The 25,951-nt window shown below is 34.5% G+C and overlaps 1 protein-coding gene across 4 annotated transcripts in view; it reads left to right on the top strand.

The window, feature by feature from the left end:
* Positions 1-25,951, top strand: part of agap3 (ArfGAP with GTPase domain, ankyrin repeat and PH domain 3) — a 179,448-nt gene that overhangs the window by 119,013 nt on the left and 34,484 nt on the right. For all 4 annotated transcript variants that reach the window (XR_009426741.1, XM_059535218.1, XM_059535219.1 and 1 more), the window contains exons 12-13: positions 7,617-7,769; positions 19,896-20,057. Coding sequence is in view for 3 of the 4 variants with exons in the window: in XM_059535218.1 (XP_059391201.1) it covers positions 7,617-7,769; positions 19,896-20,057 (315 nt within the window). In the remaining variant the exon portion in view is untranslated. The remainder of the gene's footprint in view (positions 1-7,616; positions 7,770-19,895; positions 20,058-25,951) is intronic.

Here is a 25,951-nt window from a genome sequence, read left to right as displayed (position 1 = left end):
CCCCCCCCCCCCCCCCCACACCATCCTGACCCCTCCTCCGCCCTCTCCTCCACATTAGCATGGATGCTTCATTATCTCCGCTCTTGTATATAATGGCAGCAGCGGCTCAGAGGGTCAGCGCTCGCTCCACGGCTCATCAGCCATCTGACAGCGCCCGGCGAGAGAAACCAGGAGAGATGAGGAGAAATCATCGCCACCCCCTGCTAATCCATCGCCTCTACTTAACACCACAACCTCAGGCCTCTCTTCGCTAGGACCTGAATACTTAGCATAATAGCGTGTACAGATAGCAGGAAAAGTGCATAGGAGATTTAGTTTTTTGTTTTCTTTTATACGCATGATCTGATATTGATTTGACCGTTTTGCATGCACAACAGAGCCATCTAAGCACATAATTATCAAGTTTATTGAAACGTTTGTTTTTAAAGATGTAGAGTGCTGTTTCTGTGACAGAACTGCAAAAATAACTTGATTTTTATATTATTATTTTTATATTATTAGTACTATCTGTATTAAGTTATCTAAATTATGTCTTTATAATGTTTATATTAGATAGATTATAGCTACTTAACCCTCTGGAGTCGAAGGGTATTTTTGGGGCCTGGAAAAGTTTTGTCATGCCCTGATATTTGTGCTTTTTCAGTTGCCTTATGCACATCTAAATGGCTAAAGTCTAATCTCACTGTAATCAGCACAAACTGGGCTATAATAATATGTGAGCAGCATGTATGTACATGATTGTGTTTTTGAGAAAAAAAATGTTATGGCAATAAAGGCAATAAAACACATACAGAACATTGGTTCCCTGGATTTCTGAGAACTGGAGCTTGTAGCCTAGAATTTTTCTTTCTAAATTATGTGAAATCATCTTGTTTACTCACTTACAGAAAACAATACATTGATTAAAATTTTCTAAGACACTTTTTGTTGGTAAAAGTCATATGCGAGTAGGCGTCAACTATCATGAATATCTGAATATTTGAATATGAATATTTGTGACTGAGATGGAAGAGTTACAAGAAAGAATGTGAGGACAAAATAAATGTATATAATTTTATGTTTGTAGTTTATTTAGAATATATTTAATTATCCCACAACATAATTTAATATTAACTTGGGGGAGCAGTTAAACCGTTTATCAGGAACAATCAAAGCTGACTTTCAAAGCTGAATTTTTTGCATCAATACTCCAGTCACACAATCCTTCAGAAATCCTTTTAACAATCTGATTTTTTACAACAAAAAAAACCTTTTATTGTTATTATTATTATCATTATTATTATCATTATTATTATTATTATTAATGTTGAAAAGAGCTGAGAATATTTTTTGGGGGGGGGATAAATTGAAATAACAGCATTGTTTGTTACATTTGTTACATTTACATTTATTTGTTACATTTATATTATTTACATCAAGCTTTTGAATGGTATAGTATTGTATATTGTTATTGAAACTTCATAATGTTTCACTTGATTATACATTTAGTCAGGAATTATAGTTTGGAAAAAGTCTAACTAGTAAAATGTTTACACGTTATGTGAAAACTAGTACAAGTATATAAATAATTAAAAAGAGACTTACTCATGTTTATGATCTCTGCTGAATAAAGTGATTCATTCTTTTTTTCTGAGGAAATCCAAATCTCAAATCACATCTTTTTGGGGTGAATTATGTCTTATTCCTCTCACCGCGAACCAAACAGTAAAATAAAAAAACCTGAAGAACAGTCTGGCTGCGTTGTCTTCTGTTATGGGTGTATTCAAGCCGCGTGCTTCATTGAAACATTCGAATCTGAATAGCGCGTTCAGCGCGGGGGCGTGGTCACATTAGAAGATAATGAAGGGAGACGTGAAAGACGGACATCGTGATGTTTTCATATGGATTACTTTATCACAGAATATTTGTTTTCGGCAGCAAAAAGTATAGAAAAGTAGACATGTCAAGCTTTCTATAGATATCTCTTTCATGTCTCTTCGTTGAGTATTCACGGAGTTACAGCTCATTTTAATGACGTGTTTGTAAATGAAGATCAGCGCAGACAAAGGCTGCAGACAGCACACTCTGTTTGTTATCTTTATTTTATAAATGCACAAAGTTTTGTTGTTGTTATGTCTGTATACAAAAAACTAGATCCTTTACAGATTCGATTGATGTATTGCTCTTATCTGTACGATCCAAACTGAAAGTGTAATTTAAGTTCTTTTCTGGGTTATCAGGAGAAAATGCCTCATAACGCGTATCCGTGTTAATCTCCAAAGGGAGTCGATTATTATTAGGCAATTATAATATATAAACATAAATTACATAATTTTTATCATTTACGTACTTTCATATTATAAATTAATAATATAATATAATTAAAATATGTAATACAATATACTAGAAATACATGAATTACATTTTAGATAGATATACTTTATAAAGATATTATATTAAACTATAATATATAATTTTTTTACTAATGTTAACATACTGTATTTTAATTATATGATAAATATGTAAATTACAAATATGATAATATTTGTATAATTACATTTTATAAATACGTAATTTTAAAATATAGCATTTAAAATGTCTAATGCATCATATAATAAATGATGCATCACCTAATAAATGATTTCTGATAGATTTGCATTTCCATAATTATATAATTTATGTATTTATAATGTAATATATATATATACAGTACAGACCAAAAGTTTGGAAACATAACTATTTTTAATGTTTTTGAAAGAAGTTTCTTCTGCTCATCAAGCCTGCATTTATTTGATCAAAAATACAGAAAAAACAGTAATATTGTGAAATATTATTACAACTTAAAATAATAGTTTTCTATTTGAATATACTTTAAAAAAAATAATTTATTCCTGTGATGCAAAGCTGAATTTTCAGCATCATTACTCCAGCCTTCAGTGTCACATGTAACATCCGGTCTATCACATGATCATTTAGAAATCATTCTAATATTCTGATTTATTATGAGTGTTGGAAACAGTTCTGCTGTCTCATATATTTGATGAATAAAAGGTTAAAAAGAACTGCATTTATTCAAAATAAAAAAAATTCTAATAATATATTTTCTTTACTATCACTTTTTATCAATCTAACACATCCTTGCTGAATAAAAGTATTGATTTTATAAAAAAAAAAAAAAAAGAAATAAAAAAAAAATGACTGACCCCAAATTACTGACCAGTAGTGTATATTGTTATTACAAAATATTTATATTTTAAAAACATAGCTTTTTTTTTTTTACTTTTTATTCATCAAAGTATCCTAAAAAAGTATCACATGTTCTGAAAAAATATTAAGCAGCAGAATTGTAAATTGTAATAATATATCACAATATTACTGTTTTTTCTGTATTTTTGATCAAATAAATCCAGGCTTGATGAGCAGAAGAAACTTCTTTCAAAAACATTAAAAATAGTAATGTTTCCATACTTTTGGTCTGTACTGTGTGTATATATATATATATATATATATAAATATATATATATATATATATAAATATATATAAAAAAAAAATTTTTTAATTTTATTTATTTTTTTTTGTGTGCTGCATTCGTTACCATGATGCTTAGGTTCCATGTTTGTTTGGTTTTTGACTGTATATTTGTGAGAATTTGCCCCTCGTGGTCACCTCTAGCTCTGTGTGTGTGTGAAGTAGCAGGAGATCTTTGCTCTGCACTCTCCTCTGATTTTCTCCACATTGTAATTGCATTATCTCCTTTATTATGCAGAATTGTTCTCTGGGGACTAATTGATGGAGACATGTTTAATTCATCAATCATTAGCATCAAATTTGACAATTAGTGATGATTGTTGAATTCTTGATGGAGATGAGGCATGGTTAGGGGCATATTTTGTCTCTTTTTTTCATATCAGCCAAGACAGAGAGACAAAATAAAATCATAAATAACAAGAGTGTGACAGTATGTCCTTAAGGAGTTGTTTTGGAGCAATGGGAATATTGGACTGTCGTTTTGTTTACTCGGCTTTTGGACATGTCCACCGTAGATCTGAATTACTTTTCATCAAACATGACAAAGATTTTCTGACTGAACCGCTAATAGACTTCAGATTACTTTTTTTTTTGCTATTTGAGATGTGCAATGATTCTAGCTTTTCTTTATTTAATTGACAGTTGTCCAATTTTTTTAAGGCATCCATTTGCCTTATAGAACTAGTTCAGTGTATGTATGTATATATATATATATATATATTTATTTATTTATTTATTTATTTATAAAATGTTAACAATTTATTTAGCATTTTCTTATATATATATATATATATATATATATATATATATATATATACATGGATAGATTGATATAACATATAATTAACTTTTGTTTATTTATACATATATATATATATATATATATATATATATATATATATATATATATATGTATATATATATATATATATATATATGTAAAGAAATAAAATATATTCAGCAATGTACAAAAAATAAAATGAAATATTATATATATATATATATATATATATATATATATATATATATATATATAATATTTTATTTTATTTTTTGTACATTGCTGAATATATTTTATTTCTTATATATTATGTACAATTGTTTAAAAATGTATAATACATCTAATAGATTTATAATATTATACTATATTATACTGTATACAGTACACTTAATACAATGTATTTACATTTTGTTTATTGCATATCCATATTTTAGACTGCAGTGTCTTCATCATCAGTTAGTGGGATTTTAAATGTACATTGCCACAGGTTTTTATGAGCATTAAAAGAATATTTTTGATACTCCAATAGGTTTATGAACACACGGTTCATAAGCAATTTGCTCTGAAACAATAATTACCTCTTCTGCAGGATGCCAATATTGTACGGCATTGATCCGAGTAACAGTGGCGTCTTATTTAATTAATTGGTGAGGGATCTTGTCGGGGTAATATTATGACAGAATTAATAAAATCTTCTCTTCAATAATACTGTGGTGATTACATGTCTCAGAACAGACAAATATAAGAATAACCCTCTATTCTTTCAATTACTCGCGAATTACTCCTGATTGTGTCAAGGCGCTTTTTTGCCAGACGCTAAAGTAAACTGCGAAGAACAGACTCTTGTTAGCCTAATGCATCCTAACCATTAGCGAGAGTAATAAGTGTATCAAATTCACATAATCATGTCTAATTAGTATCAGTAATTATCTTGTTGGGTGCGAGAATATTAATCTTGCGATCCCCATAGGGGAAGGGCGTCTCTTGCAGGGAGAGAGCGATAGAGCTTCAAGCTCATGCTGTGGAGTACTTGCTAAATTAGCATGCTCCAAATCAGCGCTGCGGAGGGAGGGGAGCGAAGGAAACGTGTCGGAGAAAAATTGCATAAAGCGAAAAACAACAGAGAAAAGTTTAGTCCCACTGTGAAATACATTAGAGCCTAGTAAATAAAATATCAGTGTTTTCTGTGTCCTTTTCAAGTTTTTATTGACATGCAAGTGGGTTAAACTTTTAAATGGATTTATATTTTTGTGATTCAGTTTACGTAAACAATTAAGAAATCATTCCTATGTGTTCTGATGCCACCTTTAAGTTCATAGCACAGACAAAAGGATATATCTACTGTTTCTTTAAAGCCTCTGGAGCAGCTGAAGCATATAAACAGCATGTAATTTTAGTAATGTGCTCTTTTTTTAAAAAGATTTAGTAAGAATAGGCTAACAGCAATATAAGACCAATTTGAAAATGAACCAAGCGCAAACAATGTTGAACCTTAAAGAAAAAATAATTATGTAGGTATCCATCAAAACCTGACCTTGAGACTCGAATGATGAGATTTAAATATTAGACATTGTCTCTATCAAGCAGGGAGCCTGTTTTTGGGGAACAGGAGGAAAGGACCCCATGCGACACGGTAAGGCCGCTGAAGTGGCGCCCAACGCGGGGCATCCGCTGATTGAAGTCAGGGAGGCCCATCAGCACAGCCGCCACCGCCGGGAGAGATGGATGTGTCAGGCAGAGAGTGGGGGAGAGCTAATTACCGTTCTGAGTGTATCTTGTTAATTAAGGGCTAATTAGTGGCAGAAATGCAGAGGGAGCAGGGTAGAGAGATGGAGAGAGGAGCTGACTGCTCATGTAGCACAAAGAGACAAATGCGGTGATGAGATACGAAATATCTACGCAAAAATTTTACCGTAACTTCTTTAGTGTCGTTGATACTTTATGGTTCTCATCTTGTCTGTATTTTCTGAGATTGTTTGCTGTTTGCTTCAGGTTTTAGTAATAACTCAAATGTTACATAGTTTAGAGAAGCACTGATTGCAATTTTCTTGTCCGATTCCAACTTCCGAATTTTTTTTTTTTTTTTTTTTTTTTTTAGTGTGATCTGTCGATACCGATTTTTGCTGATTCCGATTTTTTTTCCCTAAGAGACATAATTGACAGCATATTAAAAAAAATCGACTTTTCTTCAATGCAAAGTTTCATAAAAAAAAAACAAGTAAAAAGTCAGTAATAAAATAACAACCAATAGAAAAAATTAAAACAAAAGCACAAATAAATGCAATAGTATAAAGAGAGCTATGAAACTAAGTTTTTATGTAGTCTTCATTGTAAAAATGTAATACAAATGAATGCTTACTATTAAAGTTATAAAGCGTATTCAGTCAAGAGCAGAAAGTGATTTTCTTTGTCTTTTGTTTTATGATTAAAATGACAGACAGCGGTTGGAATGTTGGACGACGGTACCTTTAAGAGTTTATCCACTGTCACACAACCTACCTTCTCTTTCTCAACTATTTTTCAAGTGTTCCTGTAGCTCAATTGGTAGAGCATTGCGTTATCAAGCGCAAGGTTGGGGGTTCGATTCCCCGGGAACACATGATAGGTAAAAATTGATAGCCTGAATGCACTGTAAGTCGCTTTGGATAAAAGCAACTGCTAAATGCATTAATTTAATTTTAATTTAATTTAACATGTGCATCTATCTCAAAGTGACTTGCATTGTATTCAAGCATACATTTTATCAGTTCATGCATTCTCTGGGAATCAAACCCATGACCTTTGCATTGCTATAGCCATGCTCTACTGTTTGAGCTGCTGCTATACTTGTTTATATTGGAATTGCAACTTTTATTGATAAAGATAATAATGAGAATGGATTACATGTGGAAAACATTAGGACAAAGCTGCATCGTGCTGTGCACATAAAAAAAAAAAAACTTCCAAAGGCTGTTACTGGGGCGGTACCCTTTCAAAAGGTGCTATTAAGTACCATGTAGGTACTACTATATACACTTATATGCATCTTTTAAGGTGTGACAACTTTTAGAAAAAAGAAGGTACAAAAGCTGTCAGTGGGTAATGTTACCTTTTCAAAAAGTACACTTTTGTACCTTGTTTACCCTTAAAGGGTGCATATTGGTAACTTTTCATAGTTTAATGCCCCAATGACAGTTTTTGTACCTTTTTCTGAATGTACTATATATTCCTTTGATGCAAATATGTGCATTTAAGGTACCACTATGCACACTTAAGGCACTTAAATGAACATGTCTGTGAAATGTGGTTTGAACATCTAACCGAATCTCTGCTTCTCTTATCTGGCAGGCACTCCTCACTCGAACAGCAGCAGTTCCCTGCAGTCCGGGGGTTCAGCGGCCGGTGTGGCTTTGGGGACTAGTAAAGAGGGAATGCACCAGCGCTCGTTCTCCGTGTCCAGCGCAGAACAGTGGAGTGAGGCTGTTATCAGCACCACCGCAGGTCAGAGGAAAAGCCAAGAAACTTCTAAAACTGACATTTTTCTTTTTTCTTTTTTATATCTAATGGACCCTTTTCACATTTTCGGGGTTCTCAGAAGCCTAAGCCAATATATTGTGATATATTGTAAGCAGATGTCTCTGTCGATAATCAAGACGATATTAGGCTCATTTTCCTATTAATGTATTAGATTATAATAATAATAACTATTATTTTTATTAGGCGGCTTATTATAATTCGGCTATCAAACTGGCCATCTATTTCACTTCAGCACCGCATTTCACACACACACACACACACACACACACACACAAATACACACACCGCGAGCGCAGGAGGATTAGAGCCTATAGTCGCTGAAGTTGTCCGCTTTGACTCGGATAACTTTTTAAATTCATGAAATGAAAGAAATATAAAATGAGGAGTTGGTGTCCCACACATTTAATGGCTGGTACATGACAACGCGCACTTCTCAAACATGAGAGATTAACTCTTTTTTGGCGTTACCAATAAAGTAAAGACAAAATAATAACAAGGCGGCAGAGCGAACTTATCCATAGTGGATCTCAGGTAGTCCTTCTCTTAAAGACTGATCACTTAACTTATAATGCACACTATATGGTGATGTAGAAGGACTACGTGAGAACCACTATGGATGATAAGTTCGCTCTGCCGCCTTGTTATTATTTTCATGCACCCCGCACTATAATGTGATGCATGCAAAATACATAATTTCGGCCATTACAAAGTCTCCATCCTCAAACAGACATACATCGTCTGCAGATATAAGGGATTTCATTGCACTTTAACAAGTAAACTGAATGACCTGTTTATGTGCAATATTTTAACGAGCCCTCACTGACTGAGTTTAATGCCACAGTTATGTAAGAACGCATCTCATTCTTGTTTCTGTGGCGGTGCGTCAGTCATATCATGAGCGCTGTATGACTGATGCATCAGTTCAATTCAACTTTACTCCAAATATATGAACTTACCTGTTTTAAATACTTTATATTTAACGTGTTTGGTTATGCCCAATATTAGTGTTAAACTGCTGGACTTTAAATTAAATCTACTATTGATTTTCACTGCTGACTGATTTTGCAGAACATTTAGTGATAACTTCTGTGCGCAGATGCGGCAAATGTGTCACAGGACATGCGATATGACAGTTTCATCAGACTATATATGAACTAGCTGTTTTAAATACAGTATTTGTATATTTAACGTTAGTTTATCAGTATGTTTTAAAGTATATTTTTTCGATTATTGGTGATTCCATATGCTCTCTCTCTTGCGCACCTGTGCGGTTTAAAACACCAAATAATTCTGCTATGACGAGAACAAAGAGTCTCTCTCTTGCTCCACCCATGCACGATATTATTGTCGATCTCACGGGCTGACAATATGACAATTTGAAAAATGACCATATCGCCCAACACTACTTCCTCAGCTGTTATATTAGAAATACACAGCAGCTTTAATTCGTTTTCTGTAATTTGATGCCAAGGTAATAAAACATCAAGTATAGTGTTATAAATGTACAGTACCGTTCAAAAGTTTGGAAGCAGTGCTTTTTTAACATTTATAAAAAATAATAAATGTTTCTTGAGCAGCAAATCAGCATATTAAAATGATTTTTGAAGGATCCTGTGACACTGAAGACTGGAGGAATGATACTGACAATTCAGATTTGATCAAAGGAATAAATTACATTTTAAAACGTATTAAAAAAAGTTATTTTAAATTGAAATAATATTTCAAAATGTTTACTGTATTTTTGATCAAATGCAGTCTTGGTGAAAAGAAAAGATATTCAAAGACTTTTAAAAATCTTACAGATCCCAATCTTTTGACTGGTAATGTACCTTGGATGGAAAAAAACCATCCTAAATTGTTTTTTTCCCATTAATTCAACTCCGATTAACTTATGATGAAATATAGAATAAACATATCCACAATAAGGAATAAAAGATCTGTCACTACTTCCATGGTTCTATTATCTTGAACTGTTCATTTGTGAAATGAACGTTGCTTGGACGCATTCATTTCTGCTTTGTAATGTAGACGCATGCATTTTCTGTAAAGCTGCTTTGAAACAATGTGTATTGTGAAAAGCGCTATACAAATAGATTTGAATAGAATTAAATTTTATCGCAACTTTAAACCATTTACGATAATTCAGCAACTGCTCTTTGTTTGCGATGAACTGAAGGTTGTTAATCTGTTAAAGATATTACTCTATAATGATTTTACCAATGATCTAATAGTTCCTCTAGAAACTATGGCACTTTTGTTTATTGCTTGTATCAGTGGTTGTGCTGTTAACAAGCCAATCACTAATCAGGATAATTCAGTAATTGCAGCTTTTTAATGGCAACTCTGGTCCTGCCAACAAATGCAAATAGTCTCTCTCTCTCTCTCTCTCTCTCTCTCTCTCTCTCTCTCTCTCTCTCTCTCTCTCTCTCCATCCTGTCAGTGCACTTGAGTGAAGTCAAATAATATATTTGCCGGGCGTAACAACGCTGCACATTTTTCCCCCGTCTTCACTACTACTTTTTTTTCCCCTCCCGCGTTGGAAAATGAATGCTTTACGGGGACAACATTCATCACTGGTTATTTCCCTCTCTTTGTCGGCTGGCAGTAAAAAAGCACTTAAATGTACATCAACAGAATAACAGTCATTTCCATGCATGTTTGCGCACTTGTCGTTCTCATTAGCGTCTGCTCTGTTTCTCCCCCCCGCCCTCGCGCTATCGCCCTCTCAGTTTTTGTCTCTCGCCCTCTCTCTCTCTTTCTCTCCTCCCCCCCTCCTTCTGTTAGGGTCCCAGGGGCCCCGCTAGTTTAAAGAGCGCTCTTTACGAGCAAAATGGAGACCCCGTGGTGTGGCCCCGTGGTGTCGCAGACAGAACACAATGCCGCGCAATACTCGCCCTTCTCTGCTCGTCTCCGCTTGTCGAACAATCAATTTCAGCCCCACTCCGCCATCGGCCCCCCGTCTACACCCATCAGCTCCACATCCTAAAGCAGAATTACTCAAAGCGGCCGTAGCCGCGGAATGAGCTGCATATATATATATATATATATATATGTGTGTGTGTGTGTGTGTGTGTGTGTGTGTGTGTGTGTGTGTGACAAAGCACTTCATTAGGCCCTGGTGTAAAATGGTTATTGTCACACACAAGCACACATACTCTGACTTTAAGCTGTATCAGGATTTGGTGGGTTCATTTTCTCTATGACCTGTTACCCATCAGCCTCTCGGTTCTTGCGTTTACTGAGAGTATTATAGCTTTACAGGTCATAATGGAGATAATAGAGTCTTATATGAGAGATCTTGGGAAAGTGCACACCTTGAGAAAACCTCATTTGTTGTGTAGAAGATTACAGGTTTTCTTTCTGTTCATGTGGAGAAGGGATGGATGTGTGCATGCTGAACTAGTTGTCCAACAACTGACTAGTAAGTAGGGTGCAATTACTATTTAATTACTTATTCTGATGTCAGTCATATTCCGACAATAATTGATCATGTTATCACCAGTAAACAATACGTTTGATTCTGTGCTATTTTGTGTAAATAAATTAAGAATAAAACACACACAATTTTTTTTTAAATCCATTTAAAATGCTACAAGTGAATCAGATTCAGAATCAGAACATTTTAAATTTACATTATGAAAAAATCACATGTAGTTATGATAAAGAGCCCTTTTCTATTTTAATATAGTTTATAATTAAATGTATTCATGTGATGCATTTAGGGTTGGGTATCGAGAATCGAGTATCGAGTGGAACCGGGACTAGCTTTGCGATTTTCCCGGTATCGTTCAAAAGTTTTAATTTCGATTCCTAGTTTCGATTCCTAAAGCTTAAAAGAAAGAGAAAAAAAAGTTTTGATTCACAGTCCGCCCGGCGCCGACCGGAAGAAGAAACCGCTGAACACCAACGAAGAAGCGTCCACCGGAAGTTTTGGTATAACGAGCGATCGAACATGGACAGCGTGCGTCGGTGGTCCAAAGTGTGGCTCCACTTTTCGAAACAAAACGAAATCTCGGTAAAATGCAACATTTGCAGCAAGATTGTTTCGTGCATAGGAGGGTGCACGTCAAACATGATAAAGCACCTCCGATGTCATGGAGTGCAAGTAAATGTGTGCCCTGTATTTGACGTGCTGTGCCGACCGTCCTCCGCTGCCTCTTCCTCTGGCACCGACCCCCAGCCTGGCACCGCAGTGACTACACTGCAGTCCGAATCCGGTAAGTAAAACAATACATACAAAAAAATAATATGTCTTGCGCCAACATTGGGGCACAACTATTTTCTTCAGAAAGACAGTTGGTTAGCTAAGCTCATTTAAAATATCTTAAACCTTTTTTGACCCTGCCTCTTAAAAGAATCGGAATCGAGAATCGTTGGGAACCGGAATCGAAACAAGGAATCGGAATCGGACTCGGAATCATTCAAATTTAAACTATACCCAACCCTAGATGCATTGTAGTATGCTGATCTGCTGCTCAAGAAACATTTCTGATTCTTATCAAAGTTGAAAACTGTTGTGCTGCTTTTTTATGGAAACTGATACATGTTTTCAGGATTCTTTGTAAATTTTATTTTTGATCAATCTAATGCAACCTTGCTGAACACAAGTATTCATTTCTTTCAAAACAAAATCTTGCTGACCCCAAACTTTTGAACCGTATTGTCCAAAAGAAGATACAAAAGAGGTTTTTATCCATACAGTACAAAACATTATTACACCTCACTGATTGAAAGTCATGCAGGGTTGGAACAACATGTATCTGAGTATCATCAAGAATGTTTTACGCAAATTCACCTTTGATGCCTATTTAGTTAAATAGATCTTAAGCAAGCCGCGGTCATGCCATTATCCTTGTCAAGGGTTGAAGGTCAGCCAGCAGATCAGGACTGTTGTGATGAGCAGCCGTAGATTGATAATGTTCTCAAACAGTAACTATTTCCATATGATGTGTTGTTCTCTGCGCTGGATAAGCTACAGCTTCTGAATACTGATTCTTCTGATTAAATCTGCACTCTTAGTTATATCTGTGCTACACATCCCTGTGTGTGTGTTCGTGTGTGTGAGTGTGCGTGTGTGCGCGTGAGCGAGTGAGTGAGTGTGTATGTATGTACAGTACAGACCAAAAGTTTGGAAACATTACTATTTTTAATGTTTTTGAAAGAAGTTTCTTCTGCTCATCAAGCCTGCATTTATTTGATAAAAATACAGAAAAAACAGTAATATTGTGAAATATTATTACAACTTAAATAATAGTTTTCTATTTGAATATACTTTAAAAAATAATTTATTCCTGTGATGCAAAGCTGAATTTTCAGCATCATTACTCCAGCCTTCAGTGTCACATGTAACATCCGGTCTATCACATGATCATTTAGAAATCATTCTAATATTCTGATTTATTATTAGTGTTGGAAACAGTTCTGCTGAATAAAAGGTTAAAAAGAACTGCATTTATTCAAAATAAAAAAAATTCTAATAATATATATTCTAATAATATATTTTCTTTACTATCACTTTTTATCAATTTAACACATCCTTGCTGAATAAAAGTATTGATTTTATTTAAAAAAAAAAGAAAGAAAAAAAATTACTGACCCCAAATTACTGACCAGTTTTTTGTTATTACAAAATATTTATATTTTAAAAACATAGCTTCTTTTTTTTTATTCTACATTGACATTTACTCCAGCAGTACAATTATACATTTCATACAACATTTATACATCTGCAACACCGTCCCAATACTCTTGATCTCTGATTAGGTGTTTTTGTTCAGTGCTAGGATTGCCTGGTGCACAAAATAATTTTTCAGCTTCACTTTCTTAAATTTGGGAACTCTATACCTCCGTTGTGACTAATAGTTCAAAGTCTTTATGCAGTATATGCATAGGATTAGAGGCTATATTTTTAAGCAAGCCTAAGCATGTTCTTATAATAGGATGAATCATAAATAGGGCTGGGATAAACGATTATTTTTTAAACGATTAATCTAGCGATTATTTTTTTCGATGCATCGATTAATCTAACGATTAATTTTTTCAGACCGATTCGATTTCGATTATCTCCCCATTAATTGACTACTAACAATTTATACATGTTGATTTACATATCTGAATGAAAAAAACATGAATTCTTTAACATTGCAATATATGTTTATTGCTCTTAAAATTACAAAATAAAAGACTGACTAAGAATGCATTACTTTGCACTTGTATAGAGATAGCATTCAATAAAACCTTGAAGCCTTGAAAACACATAGCTTACTGAAACAAGCTTACTGAACACATAAGGCCTTGCTTACTGAAAAAAAGTTCTTCTTTCAGATGAAAATAACAACAACTTGATGTCTAGCATTCAATAAAAAAGGTCACCCAAAATACTTGTTTAGAGCAATTAAAAGAATACAGTAACCAATGTAAACTTGAGGGCTTTAAGCTAATACAGAGAGTGCTTTTCCAAAAAAAAAAAAAAAAATTAACAGTGGGAGCCAGCAGCCTGTCATGGAGAAAAAAAAATCTCCGAATGCTCCACGTGAAACTTTGGCGTCCTGCCCTTTTTCTATCGTGTCTAATGATTTTGGTTAATATGCACGAGGGAGAGAGAGAGAGAGAGAGAGAGAGAGAGCGCTCGTGTAGTTTGAAGACTGTGAGTGCGCGAGCGCGCGTGAAACTTTGGTGTTTCACCCTTTTTCTATCGTGTTTAATGATTTTGATTAATATGCACAAGGGAGAGAGAGAGCAAGAAGCGCTAGTGTTGTTTGAAGACTGTGAGTGCGCGCGCAGCCGGGGCTCTCTCTCGTACGCGCCCTGTCACTGTCACTCACCGATCAAATAAGGCTTTGACAGCCGCCAAAAAAAAAGATCAATGCAGAAAAAACCCTGGATTGGTTATATAACGTTGGACAGATTGTTGATCCAGCCATCGCGTATATTCAGCGCACATAAGGTAAATGTTTTGCAAACGTTTTTTAGAGAAATAAAAACAGGTCGACGAATCGATGCGCATATTTTGCGTCGACGTATTTTTTGCGTCAACGTCATCGATGACCTCGACACGTTGTCCCAGCCCTAATCATAAAGCTTCTCAAGCGGCTGACCTACTATCTTTGAACAGATTTTTAATTGATTAAAAACCTTGTTTTTTAGCGCAACAGATAAACTTTTATACCAAATAGAGTTGCAGTATTGCAGTAAGCTCATTATCACAGACCTATAGAACAACAACAGAATCTGCCTTCTTACTCCAAATGACCTAAGACGGCGAAGAAAATGGATTCTCTGCTTTGTTTTTTTACATAGAGTATCAATGTGATCTTTCCAGGACAACATGTCGTCAGTTAAGTTATATTAAGACAGTGTCATCAGAGTACTTCAGAATATACTGATTAAACATGTCCGTTCTACAGTCGTCAGTATATAAGGTAAAAATAGTAATGTTTCCAAACTTTTGGTCTGTACTGTATGTGTGTGTGTAAGAATTGTATTCTCAGATGGTATGAAATATCTCTTAATTATCTAGTGTGCTTTGCCAATTCATTTATTTTTTGCACTGTTTTGTAAAAAGAATTAGGTTTTTACAGTTTCTGAAAATGCGGTTACTAGGGTGTTAAAGCTGGTTGCTAGGGCATTGCTAAGGTGTTCTGGGTGGTTGCTAGGTAGTTGTCTTGCGCCATTGATCATTGTAGGCATATCATCCTCATTTGTGCATTTGTTTAAATTAGTTGATAGCATGTAACTATATAGTTGCTAGTGTGTTCTAAGTATTTGCTAAGGAGTTGCTAGGGTGAGTGCAAGGTGATTTTCTGATTATTTCATGGATAGAATCTGTATTTCCACATTTATTCTGATTGCTGATAGCATGTTGCTATGCAGTTTCCTGGAGGTTTTTCTCTCTGCTGATCATTTTATGCATTGAATCCTCATATTAATGGAATTATCACAATAAAATGTGATGAGGCTACATTCAGTTAGCCTGTAGATTAGCGTGCAGCAGTTGAGGTAGTCTAGCGGTTTGGCGCTAATCTGCAATCTGCCATGGTTTGGGGCAGAGAAGACTTCTCCCCTGCGGAGCTCGAGTAGGCAGCCAGTGCAGGGAGTTTGATTCTCGCTCTTGGCTGTAATGAAGGTTGACATTTCGTTTGGAGAGAGCAGCGGTGTGTGCTGCCCATGCCTTGATTAGCGCTCCCTAATTGACAATAATAAGCAGGAAGTAGTGTTTGTGTTCTGCACACTTTTTCCAGCATTAATTGCAGCTATTGGCATTGATTACGGATGGGGGATGCTCACAAGGCTGCCGTGTCAAGGGGTAGGATGGAGGGTGGGGGGCGTCATCGTCTTCCTCGCAAAATTACCGTCCATGCTCTTTAACTAGCTACTGCGAGAAATCACACTTTCTCCACACATACAACTGGAGGAAAAAAATGAGAGCTATGTTCTTTGTTCACACCCTCCAAACTTCCCATGCTCAACCACAGCCCTCGTCTCCAGAACGTGTAAAGTGCCGTTTCCTGTGGGGATGCTAATGCTTGCTAATCACAGGTTAGCTGACCAACTTATTTCCTGCTGCTACCTGAAGAGCAGTTCCAGCTAAACCCAGATTACGCTGTAAATGCATTCACGTCCCTTGCATTCTTCAACTTACCTCACCTCAAACTTCTTAAGTTTTTAGAGAGACTTTTTTGCAGCTAAAATAAATTAACCTTTAGCAAAACTGCCTAAGATATTAAGAATTGTTACAAGTTAACTTTTGCTTATTCGTTTGTCATAGATTTCATAGACTGTATCTTGAAGAACAAATTGTTAAATAATAAATATATCAATATTGTTACATTTTTACATAAAATTGATCCCATTTTCACCAATTTAATCATGTTTAATGAAAATAAGTGTTAATTATTTTCAAAGAAAGGTGCTATCAGCAATTGTTTTATTCATATTGTATTACATTTTAAAATATGTTTGTAATACTTTCACACCAAGCATATGTTTTAGAAAACTTTTCATATATTTTGGTGAAAAGCAATTTATTATTAGCAAAAATCATTGTCAGAATGATGTTCACAAATGCATGTGCATGTGTAATGTTTTAAATCATATTATATCAAATTATAACATATAAAATATATTCTTTTTTTTCTACAATAGCAATAATAATAATATATTATACTGTATATAATACATTTACTGGTCGTAAGTCTCTATACAGTGCTATACTGTAAGTATATTATACATTTGTTTATGCTCTCTGATAAAGTGTACACTACCAAACATGAGGTCGAAAAAGGGAACAACTTTATGATATAATCAAATATATAGGTGTTGGTGGAAACAAAATAATGTAAGAGTCAAAGATACATATCCCTTATACATGAGATACTGTAAAGATTCAGATCAATAGATCACAGTATCTACATCTAAACTATAATAGATGGAAAAAAAGTGAGTTCAAATGAAAAATATCAAAGTACCATAATAATCAGTTTTATTCAGATCTATGGTATAACTCAAAGCACCACGTCATTTGTAACTAGCTATCATTCTATTGTCATCGCTGTACCAGGGTACTTTTTCATTTAATGATGATTCGGTAAACAGACGTTCAGATGGTTGATCTGAGGTCTGGTGTGAGGGACAAGGGCAGCCCTTCACTGTTAACCTCAACCTAGACACACAATGCCACTGCTGTCACAACCAGAGATGGGCGCTCATCACTGAGAGTGTGTGTGTGTGTTTGTGTGCTTGTATGTGTGAGAGATTCTGCATGTGTGTAGTGTGTGACAGTTTTCTCAGAAGCCCTCTACCCCCAGCTGTCTGCTGTAGCTAATGATTGGTCCCAGGGGGGCTGTTGGGAAGAGGAGTGTAGAAATTGAAACAGACGTTTGCGTCCCTGCCACAACGTGTGTGGCAGCTGGGAGCGCCGCTCCGCCATTCATATGAGGGAGGGAGGGCAGACTCTTAAAGTCATGAATATCAATGGTGAACACAGAGTCAGTGATGAAGCATCAACTGCCAACCTGCCGTGTTTCCAGCGAGCTCATATCCCTATATCTGCTTTGTAGCACTTAAACGGTTTTCATGGTAAACACGGTGATCTTGGGAAAAGAATCCGGCCTTAAGTGCTGGTTCTGTGCTACCACTTTAGAGCACCATTGAGGTTTTGTTTAATATTATATGATGTCTAATAATGTATAATCAATTTTAATTCATTTAGGTACTATGAACAATAATGTTATATTGTTTTATCATTTACACAGCATTTTTTTAAAATATAAATTTAATGATATTATTATGTATACATTTATGAATGTAATTAGACACACACACACACACACACGCACTAAAAAAGTAATAAATTATACATAAAAATATTTTATTCATTATTAAATTTTTAAACATTTTTAAAAATATAATACAATGAAATACTATAAAATTATTATTGGTAGTATATTTGATTTAATATTTTTTTTTCAAGTTAGTACCAAAGATACAACCAACAATTTTGTTATATTATTTTATTAGAATGATATAATTGTATATTTAATGCATTTAATATGATTATATATATTTGTGTGTGTGTGTGTGTTTTGTAAGAAAGTGTATTTATATTTACTTAAAATTCACTAGTTAATCATTTACAATTAACTAATGTGAAAAGTAAATATTTTTTAAGTGCTTTAATAACTACAATTTCCAATATGAATTAAAATATAAATGTATACTTTTAAACCTATAATCTTGACACTTGATAAAAAATAAAAAATAAATTAAATAATGTCATATCCAGAAACCAGTGACATTATAATGAGAACAAATCTTTCTTGTGTGTCTTTGATAAAGATAAAGCAACAATATTGATTGAGAATTATTGTAATTGTGGAACGAGGCTAATTGTTAAACCCTCTAATTTGTTTCGTGCCATGTGTAATTAAGCTCAAATCCCACAGTGCATTTGAGTAATCCTCCACTTCATCATTTATTCATTACCAAGCTGTTCTTATTAAATGCCTCAATCATAATTATTAACCGCATCTTATCAATGAAACAACAAATTGCATCGGTTCACCAAATGAAACAGTCACCGTACGAAGGGAAACTGAAGTGTTAAAGGTAGCATTAGCTACACGCTAAAGTCCTCGGTGCCTACAGCGGATCGGGTGGCTGTCGTTTATCCTCCTGTATCCCCCGCGTGGCCTCCATCTCTCTCTTTAAAGAGCAAGCTAGCCTCGCGATCCCTCAAGGTAAACCCAAATTACGCCTAATGTTCTACACAGGCTAATGGTTGTTTGTGCCATTAGAATATGCGTTATTTGGCTCCGTGGCTTTCAGACACTCCCAGACCCGAGCGCCGTCGCACACACACACACACACACACACACATTTGCACGCGCTCACACTCTTATACACCCCAGGTCTGTGGAGATGAATGGAGTTTGCAAACTACAATGAGTTTTTGATGCCAAGACAATGGAGGAGGCTTCCCACATGTGTGTTTCTGAGGGCCGCTAACTATAAGGGGTCCACTTTGCCAGGCCCTTCTCCCCCTGGGCTGGTCGGGGGTTTATGGCTAATAGTGTCCCGAGGGCGCCCAAAAATGATGTCGAAGTGTCATGAAGCTCAGAAAGATGGCCGTGGCTTCCCTACTGGCGCACCCCCTTTTCTTACCGTGTCACAGAAACACACTAGCGTGGAGCAGCAGGTTAATATCACTAAAATCACCTTACACCCAATCAAACCTCTCTTGTGCTCGGGTGGTGTCTCCCATTACAGCGTTGGTCCTCGGGCAACAGCAAATCATCATTTGTTACTCACGTGCACGTCCCCTTCTCGTCAGGCTAATAGAGGTGAAATGGAGGTGTGGTCCAGCTCTTGTTTGCCTGAGTGGTTGTGGATCTTCACTTGTTCTGTAAAATGTGGTAGAAGTGGGTAACCAAGGCACTAAAATACATAGTTCATATAAAGTTCAATAAAATAAGAAATCTTAGAAAGGAACGTTGCAAAAATGTTTGTAGAATTTGACTCATTAGACTGTAAGGATTTCAGGTAATCAGGTACCCTATTGGTTTAACTTCATGTCTCTTTTTCTCCCTTCAGCCAATGGGATGGCAGATCCTCTCAGCTCCGCCCCTGGCATGAGCAGCGCCACCAGTCCCAAACTTGAGCCTCCACCATCACCTCACGCCAACCGCAAGAAACACAGACGGAAAAAGAGCACAGGCATCACCAAACCGGACGGCCTTTCTGCAGGGAATGAAGGTAAAGGAGCGTAAAATTGTACCAGTTTGTGTTATTCACACAAAAAATTACCACGTACCATATCACCTGTATCTCACTGTGTCTCATTGGTAACAAATCAACACAAACACCAGTAGTTTTTGGCCATCGATAACCGTTTCAGCAGTTATAGGCCTGTCTTAGTGATACAATGCTATCAAAAAAAAAAAAGTACAATTGGCCTGTGCCTAATAAAATAAATTAATCTCTTTCTGAATTAGAAAATGCTTCCATTTGATCCATTGTTCTGTGCCACATGCAACAGAGAAGACCACTTGGGTTTTGCCCGTCCCAATGACAAATACAGTCTCCTAATTGGTTGTTATTGAGGAAACAAAAGCACTTCCCTCAGGCTGTTTTGTTGCCAATAGGCCAATCCATCAAGTAGATGGACGCTGTCCATCAATGATGTAGAGACAGACACTTCCTAAAATATATATATATATTTTTAACCAGTTTATAAATCCATCTAGAGCCAGTGAAATCCATCTTTGAAGTCCCAAAAAGACCATAATCGAGCATTAAATGATAAATACATGTCTGTATGTGGTCTAAAGACCGATTCTGTCAACTTTTATTTTAGTTTAATTGTGTTTTTACATGAGTTGAAATCGCCTCAAATGATCCAGCGCCATAATTGTGACTGTTTTATTCGTTTTAAAATGCGTATGGATGACATTACAAGCTCAAGGGATCGCAAACGTGGTCCTTTCCCATTGCAGCATGAGTTAAAGACGTTCTTAGCACTCGTTCTGTCTCATTACACAGACAGCTCCTCAAGAGTAAGAGGTCTAACCTCAGATTTACTTAAGCTTGGCTTGGTCATCTGGCAGAGTAGCAGCGGCTGAATGTGTGTGCGGACACAGTTTCCATCATGAACGTCGGTTTTGCACAGTCTGAAAGGTTCTATTAGTGTGTGCTTGTCTGTTCTGGTGAGTGCATGCAGAATACAGACATATTGTTTAAGTATGAGAATCAGTCACATGGAGCAAGTTGTATCTGCTGAAGGCAGAGGAGTGGGAGAGATGGGAGGGGTGGAGGGGCCGCTTGGATCCTTGAATAAATTGCTATCAGTTTATCTCATTTACGGGGCAATCAAAAGCGCAGAATGCTGGCAGAAATCGAATTTTAGCTGTTGTGAAGCATCATAAATCAAATGTGCCGTCGCTCTTGAAGAAGGTGAGGCAACTTTGTCGTGCTTTGCTTCATGAGTGAACGTCTCTGGGAAGTGTCTGGAAGATTTTTACAGCGCTAATACACAAATGGTCTCGGCCAGATGGTAGTTTTACGTGACCACCCACAATTAAGACCTGCTTGGACAACTAAATGAATTGTTAGAGGGAAAAGTGTGCATTGCTGATTCATTTGAGCTAATCAGTTCAGTCTTTTGAATCGGTCCTTTTGATTCAAGCAGGCCTTGACCATTTAAACTGTTTAGACCCTTAGATTGAGTTGAATCCAACAGAAAACAGGTCTTTATTTCCTGTACATGCAGAGTGTCTCCATCTGAACCGCTTCAGTGGAGCATCTCCTTCATTCCTGCTGAATGTGTGGCGGTGTTATGATCTCAGATGTGTTTAAAAGATGATCCAGGGACTGACAGGAGCTTTAATGCCTTTCTTTTGCGACTGTACCTTTATCTCCACTTCTGTACAGGAAAGAGATCTGCTTGATTAATCTGGGCTTCTTTGGGAAACTTTCAGTTTCTACAAATCTATTTATCTTTTATGTGTTGTTTAGATAAAGCTGCACACTCATTACACACTTGCTTTTCTTCTTAAATAGCAAAGAAAATCAAATGTAATATTAAATTAGACTGAACTCAATGTGTTATAGCGTAGTTTTAAAAATGTGGATTACAAATTATGTACATTTGGATAATTACTCAACTTTTTTAATAATAAGCATTAGCTTAACATTTAAATATAGTAAAATGTATAAATTAAACAATTACTTTTAAATATAATGATAGATATTATTACTAGTGGTGGTTATGATGATAATTGTATTTTTAAATGTATAGAAATTACTACTATTACATTTAAATAAAATTATAAAATTATTTATATTTAAAATTAAATATTTAAAGCTAATATATATATATATATATATATATATATATATATATATATATATATATATATATATATATATATATATATATATATATATATAATTATTATTACATTTTAATGTATTTAAATATTAAATATATTCATCTAATCTAATAATTATTATTATTTCTGGCAATCTATTACATTTTAAATACATTTTTACATTTTAATGATCTAATCTCATTATTATTATTAGTCTTATATATGTATTAATGTATTTAAATGTTAAATATTTCGTCAATTTATTTTAATTATGGTATTATTATTTTTGGGGGAGTCTAAGGAACATATAGTTATTATTGTGGCAGAAAATAAAACAATAAACAATTTCAAACTATTTATATTGGCTCTGCATATCCATTATCAGACATCTGAACATATAAATAATCAGTATATAAAAAAGCAATATTGAACGATCTCTGATAATAACAAATGAAGGTCTAATCAGACTCTTGATTCACCTTTGCCCTAAAAACAAAGTATTTAGTCCTATCTTTTTCTCTTTTTTTTTTACTTAGAAATCTATAAATATATAGTATTTATACTGATATGATGTCCAGGTGGCATTGCTTGTTTTGATCCTTCAGGCTGATAAATACACTTACAGCAGCAAATGAAGCATTGTGTGTTTTTGGACCAGTGCTGTTGGTTCCTGGAAGCCCTGTGTCTCTGTAAGACCTTTTAAAGAAGCTAAATGCGACTGCATGGATATATTTGTAAATTCATGAACATCAGATCATTGTTGGGGAGTGTTTATGTCTGCATTCAGCTTCAGTTCATAGTTTGAAGTGTCGTGAGTGTGTGTGTGGGTGTGTGTCTGATGTCTCCTCTGTGTTTGGCCCGTATCCCCCCAGGCCCGTGTCAGTAATGGGCGCGTGCTGATTGCTCTAATACAGGTTAGGAATATTGCCTTTAATGATGTGTAAAATGAGCAAACGCCGCCACTGACATTTACAGATGGCACAGGCAGGTCTGGTTCCTCCCAGCTGCCTGTTAATTCTTAGACATCAGCTAGCATCTCTATAGGCCCAGACCTGTTTAGTGTACTAGAACTCATGTGTTGGGTTCAAGATTGTCACCTATTGGAGTTTGTAAAGCAACACACACACCTTGACTTAAACCCCTTGCGGCTGATTTGATGGATCTGTGGTCGCGTGGCCGCGTGCTCTGACAGAATAGCAATCGGGTCACACTGGCAGGTCCAGATGTGGTCCTGGAGCAGGCATGTGACCCAGAGGGTGTTTGGACTAGAAGCATCTGCTTCCATTAGATGGGATGCACTTGAGCAAATGTTGGCAGTTCCTTTGCCTCTCCTTTGCTCTCACTCTCTGTGCTAATTTGCTTAGATTTTTTGTTTATTCATGTTTCTGAAGTAGATCTCACCTTAAAGACCAAATCGACTTTATCAAGTGTTTCAATAAAGGTTACTGGTGCAAGATTTTTCAGTACATATTATATATTTAAAAAAAAAAAAAAAGATATTCCTGATGGATGCAATCAAGTCCCACCCTTGTCTTTTTTTTTTTAAAGAAACGACTACTGTTTTTAAAAGGTTTCTTTTTCAAATAAATGCTATTCTTTTAAACTTTCTATTCATTAAACAGCTATTACTACTATTACATTTAAATTAAATTATTACATTATTTAAATAATATTTAAAGCTAATATTTAAATATAATTAAATTTACAATTATTATTACATTTGAATGTATTTAAATATGAAATATATTCATCTAATCTAATAATTATTGTTATTTCTGGCAACTTATTACATTTTAAATACATTATCACATTTTAATGATCTAATTTCATTATTAATATTATTATGTCTTATATATATTGCATTTTAATGTATTTAAATGTTAAATATTTAAATAAAGGTTTCTATTAAAAAAAGGTTTCTATTTCAAATAAATGCTGTTCTTTTGAACTTTCTGTTCATTAAAGAATCCTGAAGACATTTTTCATGGTTTCCTCAAAAATATTAAGCAGCACAACTGTTTTCAACACTGATAATAATAAGAAATGTTTCTTTAGCAGCAAATCAGCATATTAGAAATATTTCTGAAGGATCATGCGATGCTGAAGACTGGAGCAATGATGCTGAAAATACAGCTTTTTGATCACAGGAATAACTTACATTTGAAAATACATTTAAATAGAAAACCGCTATTAAATTATAGCCATATTACAAAATATTAGTGTTTTGACTGTATTTTTAATCAAATAAATCAAGCCTTTGGGGTGAAGATCCGAGCGTTCAAAAACATTTAAAAAATCTTACTTTTTTGAACATTAGCATGTATGCTGTAATAATTTGTGTGTCTGAATGTTTCTGCGGTATTAATAGACACAGGAATGAAAGATCGTAATTGCCAGGAGGAGAGGAGGAGAGAAAGACTGCTTTTAGATGTTGTTATCTTTCTTTTATTGTAGCGTATTAATTAAGGTAAGTTGTTTCTGCCCTCTTTGCCTCCATTCCCTCAGATTGGATTTTAACTGGATGTATTCGGGCAGAACCTGCTCTGCTCCGTCTCATTACTGCTCATTTCTGAGCACCAGTGGCTGATTGGGAGCTGGTGTTATTGTACATTTTATATCAACAGAACTCAGAGTCTTTGAGTAATTTGTTTTAGATAAAATGCTTTAAAATGCATTTTCACTTTTATTTCTCAGACCTTCACTGCACTCATATATTTGGGACATTTTTCTTGTTTTAGAATAAGATAAATTCATCAGTACTAAGAAATAATGCTTATGAACGTATGGGAACAACCAACAAATGTTAATCTAATTAAAACTCGTATTTAAAAAACTCTCTTTTATTTGAGCTGCTTCTTTGTCTAGATTCTGATTACTCTGGACATTCACTCAACCAGCTGCAGTGCATCCTGGGATTCTTTTAAAAGTTTTGACACATTTGTTGACATGTTTTTCCTCCAAATGTACAATTTTTAAAGTATGTAAAAAAAAAAAAAATTTTATTTAATATTTTTATTTTATTATTATTTATTTATGTATTTACATTTTTACCAAAATAATATCACAAGGATTACATTTTAAGATGATACTATAAATTCAGTCAAGTGTTCAAACTTTTGTCTAGTTTAGGTAATATTTGTCTAGTTTCACAAAGAGTTAATGTCTTTTGTACTTTTAATTGCTTTTGGTGAAAAACTGTAATGTGTAAATAAATCCTGTGTGTGTGTGTGTGTGTGTGTGTGTATGTATGTATGTATATATATATATATATATATATATATATATATATACACGCACACAGTTATTTTGTATGCTGTTTGACAACTAATGCACAAAATTAAGTATTCAAGCTGCTGACATTAGAAATGTGTATGTATATATATATATATATATATATATTGTATTTTAGTATCTATGGGGGGCCAAACAGGAAATAATTCTATGTAAATCTGAATATATAGTTAAAACTCTGAATATATAGTTGTAAATCCTGAATATATAAATGTAAATCTGAATATATAAATGTAAATCCCGAATATATAGTTATAACTCTGAATATATAAATGTAATCCTGAATATATAGTTAAAACTCTGAATATATAAATGTAAAACCTGAATATATAGTTATAACCTTGAATATATAAATGTAAATCCTGAATATATAGTTATAACTGAATATATAAATGTAAATCCCGAATATATAGTTATAACTCTGAATATATAAATGTACATCTGAATATATAAATGTAAATCCCGAATATATAGTTATAACTCTGAATA

The sequence above is a fragment of the Carassius carassius genome, chromosome 42, assembly GCF_963082965.1.
Source record: "Carassius carassius chromosome 42, fCarCar2.1, whole genome shotgun sequence".
In the NCBI taxonomy this organism is placed as follows: Eukaryota; Metazoa; Chordata; class Actinopteri; order Cypriniformes; family Cyprinidae; genus Carassius; species Carassius carassius.
This window is presented reverse-complemented; position numbering and strand designations above follow the sequence as displayed.